The 9105-nt window shown below is 36.8% G+C and overlaps 1 protein-coding gene across 4 annotated transcripts in view; it reads right to left on the reverse strand.

The window, feature by feature from the left end:
• LOC114278618 (Transducin/WD40 repeat-like superfamily protein) overlaps positions 1–5029 on the reverse strand; it is a 44744-nt gene extending 39715 nt beyond the window's left edge. Inside the window, exons 1-4 of one of the 4 annotated variants that reach the window (XR_003634976.2) lie at positions 4696–5025; positions 3201–3545; positions 1740–1869; positions 1551–1591 (exon numbers count right to left, since the gene is read on the reverse strand). Coding sequence is in view for 3 of the 4 variants with exons in the window: in XM_028220700.2 (XP_028076501.2) it covers positions 1551–1591; positions 1740–1869; positions 3201–3541 (512 nt within the window). In the remaining variant the exon portion in view is untranslated. Of the gene's footprint in view, positions 1–1191; positions 1217–1550; positions 1592–1739; positions 1870–3200; positions 3546–4695 lie in introns of those variants that run through there. The other 3 variants (XM_028220702.2, XM_028220700.2, XM_028220704.2) reach the window with 3 other exon arrangements.
• Positions 5030–9105: the final 4076 nt, after the last annotated feature.

Raw genomic sequence — 9105 nt, forward strand, 5'->3', positions numbered from 1 at the left:
TCTTATTTTTACTTTTTTAGGGTAAATATTTTTTATTGCAAATATTTATTCTTTTTAATGTGCGTTGTATTTACCACATTTGTGCACTATGTTTTTGAATATTCAAAATTTTAAAAAAATTTACTTTTTTATGTTAAATATATAATTTTTATTTTTAATGTTTTATTTTTTAAAATATTTAAATATTTTTTATTTTTTCAACTATTTAATTTTTTTAAGTTTTTTTTTTAAATTTTAAAAAATTTTAGATCACCCATATATATCTAAATCATAATAAATTATTTGGCCAATACTTAAAAAATAACAAAATATTTTTTTCGAAATAATAAAAAAAATATTAACTATTTTTCCTCAAAAATAAAAGTATAAAAAATATATATAGTTTTTGAAAAAAATAATTTTTCAAAAAAAATTATAATAATTTTAAAGAACAAAATAAAAAATAATTTTTTTGAATTTTTTTTTTTTAAATAGAGTTTTAAAAAGAGTTTTGAAAAAAGTTTGGTTATGAGTTTTGAAAAGAGTTATGAAATTGAGTTTTGAAATCTTTGTTTGGTTATGAGTTTTGAAAATAGTTTTCAAAATTTTTTATCCAAATCATGATTCTAAATTTTAACCAAACGCTACCATAGTTTCTTGTTTAGGAAATTTTTGTATAAAGTAAGGCAATGCCTCTAGTTCAATGTATATCAATGTTTAGAGAATTTTCAAAGCTTAATATCTTTGTTCTGTGAATTGTGCAATGCAATCAAACATTAGGTTTGATGCCAATGGGATTCTAGCTGTGATGCCTAGACTTTCTTCTTGTTTCATCTTAATTTTTTGTGCTTTCAGCCTATAATACTCTAGAACCATATCTATTTTAAACATTTCCAACCATAAAAAACTGTTTCACAACCCTAACTTGTTGTCAATCATAGTCGTAATTCCTAAAATAACCGACAACAACCCTATGCTACTGTTGACAAGGGTGCTGTTTGTTTACAGCGCAAGAATATCTCCCCCGAAAAGTCCCCAAAATCTTGTATTTTCATTATCAAACCCCACCCTTTTGTTGCACCTTTTGAAATCCTGGAATCCCCAAAATTTAACCCATCCATCCTTCACAAAATAACAAAAATCAGCTCCAACAACCTACTTTTCCACTGCTCTACATTAATGTTGGGCTCACTGCTTATAGAACAGTGTTACCTGCACTCATGCCACATCACAGAGTCTACTGTTAATCGTTGGATGTGCCTGCAATTTGTTCCCCCAACATCAGTTGATTAAGATTCTTGATTACCTGTTATTCCTCACTGACACCATTACTAACAGTTAAAATTTATCCTGATAACATCAATAGGACACACCATAAAAATTTTAAAAAAATAAGAAGTTTCTCATTAAAAATCTACAGAAAATAATATGTATCAAAAAAATATATAAATAAAACAAAAAGAAAGATGAAAATAAAGGAAATGGATGAGGAATCCTTCTCAGTAAAAGCTAATAAAAGGAAAGTACAATGAATCCCAAAGACAAGGATCGCTTCAAACTAATCAACATACCTGGATACCGGAGATAATATATTCCCATCTTGGCCATCCTTCTGCATCAATATGAAAACCAAACTATCAGAGGGAAAGAAAAATTATATAGGCTTTGTACAACTCTTTCAAGAAACCCTATGGCAAAGAGAGTCAAAATTGAAGCAACCAAAATTTACAAGTCTCAACAAATAATTCCTTATCATGTACCTTAGGAACAGTAGCAGCCGAGAATTGAGATAAAGTTATCCCACCAATAACATCTTTTCCCTGAGGACTACTTTCATTTTGACAAGCAAACCGAACTACTCTTGGTTGGTAATTAAAATGCGTCCATTCTCTGTACACATGCAAGGATCTAGTTTATGTACAGGCATAACAACACTAAGTAACAAATTTATATTTAAATAAATTAAAAGTTTTAACTCTAAAAACAAGCAATGAAGAGCACAACCATGGTATCGAAGACAAGTGGAAAGTAAATGATAAGCAATTTTTTCACTTCGTTTTTTTTCTTCAAATATTTCATACATAAATTCCTCGTGAAATGCTGGAATTCAAAAAAGCACAAAAAAGAAAACATTTTTCATCTGTTTAAAAGCTACAACTCGAAAGATACTTCCTACAAGCATAAGCAGGCAAGTTTTAGTCAACAACCTAGCTCACCAAGTTAAGAGACATTTTATTGATCAAATCAGCCAAACCCGACCCTTCGACTTCAAGCTCAATTGCTCAACATAACAAGATTTTGCAACATAAGACCATTAAACATGTCAACAGGTGGAACAAGAAATATAGACTTGTTTAAGAAACACAATTAGAGAAAAAATAATTTAGAAGATAGTTGATAGATGATATTTGGCCATAAAATGAAGCATTGAACAAGCTCTTGCTGCCAATACATTATAATTACTCGTTTGTTTGGTGTACGTATGAGTTTGGAACCGGCCATTGAATTGATTGCTGTATTAACTCAACAAATAAACTAAGGGGTTGTTTGGGGTGTCCTAAATAAGTGTACTTTTTGTTTTTTTGGACTAAAAAATTGAGGAAGACAATATAGATGTTTGGGTTAACTTTTTGACTTTTTATGGAAAAATGTGTAATAAAAAATTGTAAAAATTGGTTTGTAGGAGAAAATTAGGATTGGGAGTTGTGCAGCCGTAATTGTTGACTTTTGGTAAATAGTGTTAACTTTTTAACTTTTTGAGTAACTTTTTGACTTTTTAGCTTTTTCTAGACATGCCAAACTTGGCCTAAGTCAGATCTGTTAAGAAATCAATCTAAAACAAGTCAACCATAACCAAACCAACCCAAACTAAGCCTTAAGTCCTATCAAATGGGGTTGGCTACAGCCTAAATATAAACTTGAATGGGCTTGTCACTTGTCACAGCTACAATCAAAATTGATGTAAGCTCCACCAATTGCTAAGTTCAACTATGCTAAGTAGAACAGACCAATGCACAACTCTACTCAACTCATTTACATACTTAACTATCGTTGTTAGCCAAGAATATCTTCACTTAAAACCTAAACAACTAAAAATGAACACTAACAAAAAGATAATCACACAACGGATAAAACAAAACAAAACAAAACAAAAACAAAAACAAAAACAAATAAAAGATAACAAGAACATACTATAGCTCTTTAGAAATCCATTGTAGTACCTTATGAAAGTGATTGAGGAGGACAACCGTTCAAACTCCCGTTTGTCCAAATCATCACACTCTTCCTCTCCACATAACTTACGAATTCTATTCATGGCTCTAAAGTGATTCTTGACTGAATAATCAAACATTGAAACTGTGATTCCCAGAGGATTATTATCATTGTGCCCCTCCGCAGAACCGGGCAAACTCTCCCCATCCATTGCAACCGATTGCACCTTCTTCTTTCGGCCTTGGCCTGTTTTCTTCCTTTCCGCAATATTCACTTTCTTCCTCCCCCGTTTTTTAGTCACCATTTCAGCAATCGTAGCGTCCACGTCCACGTCCACCACTCCTTCCATGTTCCTGCCAAGCAAGTCAAAATACAGTAATCTCCTCAATTCTCTGAATCATACTCACCCTTGTGCTGGATAAAATATACATGCATTACAAAAGATACACATGCATACATAGTACATACTTCATAAATACAAATCAATATGTGTTTTACACATACACACAAAAATATACAAATATATATTTTTATATCAACTTCAAAGTAAATAGTATTGGGGTTATGCTAAAGAGTTTGTACCATATGCAAGTTAGGACATTTGTGGGATTGATTACCACAAATGGCATAACTGAATCCTTTTACGTTGTGTTTGGTTCATAGATTCGGAAGGGGATTTAGGAAGGAAAAGGGAAAAGGGAAAAGGGAAAAGGAAAAAGGTAGGTATAATGTCCATCAAATATAACCACATTTCACACGCATTTTCCTTTTCCCTTTCCCTTTCCCTTTCCCTTTTCAAATCGCTTCTCAAATCATGAACCAAAGAGGTCATAACTAAAAAAGGAAATTGAGTCATAAAAACCAAAATAATGGCATAATTAATATCACACTACGTCATAACTAATATAACTACCAACGACCACAAACGTTAGGCATATGACAAAGGGAACACCCAATGCCAGACCTGGCAAGGGTTTTTCCAACAATGACTAAGGCTTCTCCAGTCCCGACCACCAAGACAATCAAATATTTGGGAAAATTATTGTAGAAATAAAAATAAAAATAAAAAACCCTTGACAAGAGACTAGGGATGGCAATGGGGGTTAATGGGATGGATATTAATTCTCCATCCCCATTCCCCATTCCCCATTCTCCATGGATACTACCCTCCCCATCTCCTAATGGATTTGGATTTTCCCCACCCCAAATAAAAAAACCCAAGTTTCATAAATTGCAAACTCAAATTGCTCTTCTTTAAATTTAAAAAAAAAAAAAAAAAAATATGGGAACAATCAACTCCCTTCAAAATCAATATCCAAAAATCCAGCCTGCAATGAACTCGAATCTTGGTTCATTTACATTATGAGAGAGAAAAATAAAAAAATTGAAACTATACTCCTGCCAAACAGCATCACAATTTCACAAAGCATTCGATAGTTCACAAATGCGAAATACCACAATAAATTTCCAAAATCAAACAAATTATTTCAAAATGCAACATACTTAAGGCGTTGAAGATCAAGAACAGCTCTGATTGAAGACCAATTCTTAGCTGATAAACCGTGTAATCTCTGAGTAGTCGAAGAATCTCCGAGTCTCTTACATCGAGTTTGTCTGGAGGAGTTGCAGCAGAGACCGACGAAATTGATGAACAAGAGTCCCCCTGTGTTAAAGGCAAAGACTGAAGAAGAAGAAAAACGAGGTTTGAGAGACCACCGTAGTAACGCCGACGGAGAACGCCGCCGCTATATCTTTGCCTTCGAAAATCGCCGACCCATATCCTATGAGGGTGTGTTTGTTTCGAATACTAATAATGCATTATTTATTTGAAAAATTTTGCTCTCCACTAATAATACTCCTATAAATATGGTACTATTCTATTAAGGTAGGATAGAAATCATGGAATTGGTGTTTCTTTGATATTTTATGGAATTATTTTATGAAATATCCATTTTACCTTCTATGCTATTATTTAGTAAATAATTAGAAAAATGTGAAATAGTATTTTGAACATTTATAAATTATTTTTTTAGTATTATTAATTTAAAATTATATATTAAATAAAAAATTTTAAATTTAAATTTTAAATTTAATTTAATTAAAAATTATGACCTTATAAAATAAATTTTTTTAGTATTGTTAAAAAAATAAATTTACATATTAAATTAAATTATTTTTTTAGTGTTGTTAATTTAAAAATAATAAATTATAAATTATGACCTTATAAATTAAATTCTTTTAGGAGATTTTTATTGATAAGTCCAATTTATAAGTGTTTTAACCCAAGAAGTCCATGAAGGAATTTTTTAACCCATTTAGTCTCATGTATGTATAGTTTTATTCCATAAAGTCCATTTTCTTGATTTACACTATTTTCTTGGACACTTATGCCCTTATATTTAATTTTGATACCCTTATAAATATTTTTTGAACGATTAGCAATTTAATGATGTGAACATTCATATTTTTAAATTCACATTGGTAGGAATGTAAAATTGGCCCGTGGGCTGCCCGAAACCCGCCCGCGAGCCAAGGCGGGCCCGGCCCGTTGACAAAGTGAATTGACATGTTAACATTCACATTAATAGGAGTGTAAAATTGGCCCCTGTCCCATGGCGGCGCGAAACCCGCCCGCGGCCCGGGGCGGGCCCGGTCCAGCCCATTGACAATGTGAATATTCACATTGACATGTTAACATTCACATTGATAAGAGTATAAAATTGGGCCATGGCCTATGGGCGGCCAAAAGCCCGCCCGCGGCCCGGGGCGGGCCCGGCCCGGCCCGTTGACAATGTGAATATTCACATTGACATGTTAACATTCACATTGATAGGAGTGTAAAATTAGCCCGCGCCTCGTGGCTGCCCGACCCGGCCCGGCCTGTTGACAATGTGAATGTTCACATGTCCTGTTTTATACTCTTATTAATGTAAATGTTCACATTGACATGTTAACATTCACATTAATAGAAGTGTAAAATTGGCCCCCGTCCCATGGCGGCGCGAAACCCGCCTGTGGCCCATGGGTGGCCCGGGGCGGGCTCGGTCCGGCCCGTTGACAATGTGAATATTCACATTGACATGTTAACATTCACATTGATAAGAGTATAAAATTGACCCGCGGCCCATGGACGGCCAAAAGCCCACCCGCGGCCCGGCCCACCCCGTTGACAATGTGAATATTCACATTGACATGTTAACATTCACATTGATAAGAGTGTAAAATTGGCCCGCAGCCCGTGGGCGGCCCAAAGCTCGACTGCAGCCCGAGGCGGGCTTGGCCCGACCCGTGACAATGTGAATATTCACATTGACATGTTAACATGCACATTGATAGGAGTGTAAAATTAGCCTGCGCCCCGTGGCTGCCCGAAACCCGCCCACGGCCCGTAGGCCACCCGGGGCGGGCCCGGCCCGGCCTGTTAACAATGTGAATATTCACATTGACATGTTAACATTAACATTGATAAGAGTGTATAATTGGCCCGTGACCAGTGGGCAACCCGAAGCCCGACCTCGGGCCGGGGCGGGCCCGGCCCATTGGCAATGTGAATATTCACATTGACATGTTAACATTCACATTGATAGGAGTGTAAAATTGGCTCGCAGCTTGTGGGCGGCCCGAAGCCCGACCGCAGCCCGAGTCGGGCTTGGCCCGACCCGTGACAATGTGAATATTCACATTGACATGTTAACATTAACATTGATAGGAGTGTAAAATTTATCCGTTGCCTGAGGTAGGCCCGGACCTAAACCCGGGCCGCCCCGGGCCGCCCACGGGACGCCAGTCAATTTACACTCTTATCAATGTGAATATTAACATGTCAATGTGAATATTCACATTGTCAACAGACCGGGTCGGGCCCGCCTCGGGCCGCCCACGGGCCGTGGACGTGTTTCGGGCAGCCATGGGGCACAGGCTAATGTTACACTCTTATCAATGTGAATGTTAACATGTCAATGTGAATATTCACGTTGTCAACGCGCCAGGCCCGCCCCGGCCCGGGGCCGAGCTTCAGGTTGCCCACGGGTCACGGGCCAATTTTACACTATTATCAATGTTAATGTTAATATGTCAATGTGAATATTCACATTGTCAACGAGTGGGGCCGGGCCTGCCCTAGGCAGCGGGCGAGCTTTGGGCCGCCTACGGGCCACGGGCCAATTTTACACTCCTATCAATGTGAATGTTAATATATCAATGTGAATATTCACATTGTCAACGGGCCATACCAGGCTCGCCCCGGGTCGCGCCACGGGCTTCGGGCCGCCCATGGAACGCGAGTCAATTTTACACTCTTATCAATGTGAATGTTAACATGTCAATGTGAATGTCCACATTGTCAGCAGGCCGGGCCGGGCCCGCCCCGGGCCGCGAGTTAGTTTCGAGCAGTCACAGGGCACGGGCTAATTTTATACTCTTATCAATGTGAATGTTAACATGTCAATGTGAATATTTATATTATCAACGGGTCGGGCCGGGCCCGCCCAGGGCAGCCCACGAATCGCGGGCGAGTTTCGGGCCGGCCACAGGCCGCGGGCTAATTTTACACTCCTATCAATGTGAATGTTAACATATCAATGTGAATATTCACATTGTCAACGATCCGGGCCCGCGCCCGACCCGGGCCCGGGCTTCGGGCTGCCCATGGGTCATGGGCCAATTTTACACTCTTGTCAATGTTAATGTTAATGTTAATATGTCAATGTGAATATTCACATTGTGAACGAGCCGGCCCGGGCCCGCGCCCAGGCGGCGGGTTGGTTTCGGGCCGCCCACGGGCTGCAGGCCAATTTTACACTCCTATCAATGTGAATATTAACTTGTCAATGTGAATATTCCTATTATCAACGGGCCGGGCCGGGCCGGACCTATTTTTTTGGCATGTGAGCCGGCCCGGCCCGACTCGAATTTTTCTGGGCACCTACGAGGATCGACATGGGCCGGGCCCCTACACATTGACAATATGAACATTTACATTGACAATGTAAACATTCACATTAAGGGTATTTTGGTAATTATGTCACCCATAGGACTTATTGAAACATAAGAAAATAATGTGAACTAAATGGAACATAAGTAGATGAAAAGGGTATTTTGGTTTTCTTATCTCAAATTGGACCTAATGGAATAGTAAAAAAGAATATGGGTTTGATGGAATAAAGCTCTTAGAAAATGGATTTATCAAAAAAGCTCCCTTTTTTTAGTGTTGTTGAAAATTTAATTTATATATTAAATAAAATTATTTTTTATTGTCGTTAATTTAAAATTATATATTAAATAAAAAATATAAATTTTAATTTTAATTTAATTGAAAATAATAAATTAAAAATTATGGTCTTATAAATTAAATTTTTTTAGTCTTGTTAAATTATAAATTATAAATTATAAATTACAAATTTAAAATTATATATTAAATAAAAATTATAAATTACAAGGGTAAAATAGTCTTTTAAACATTTATCCTTATTCAGTCTGTCTAACCAAATATTAGATTCACTAAAAATAGTCAAATCCAAACGTCTAATTCCATGACTAAACAAACATAGAATACAAATCCAATCGAATCCAACCAAATAGTCCGGGGACAATGTATCCCGGGACTAACAGTCTGATGGATTACAATCCCCCTTATCCAATCCGTCCAAACAAACACACCCTGAATGAAATCTGTGATGCTACTGTGGGGAAACACAACATATGGGGAAATGGGCGGCACCCATCTTCGACCTATATCTTATGGATATTTTAAAAAGCCACTTAATTGACCCGATGGGTTAAAAAAAAAAAAAAAAAGGTAAAATCCATATATTTGGATAGGGTCTCCATGGTATCATAGGGTAAGATCCCCATTGCCATCTAGAGACCCAATATCTAAAAGAAACCCCAAATCTATTCTATTCTATCATTAGT

This window comes from Camellia sinensis, chromosome 9, assembly GCF_055761805.1.
Source record: "Camellia sinensis isolate YWXY chromosome 9, ASM5576180v1, whole genome shotgun sequence".
NCBI lineage: Eukaryota > Viridiplantae > Streptophyta > Magnoliopsida > Ericales > Theaceae > Camellia > Camellia sinensis.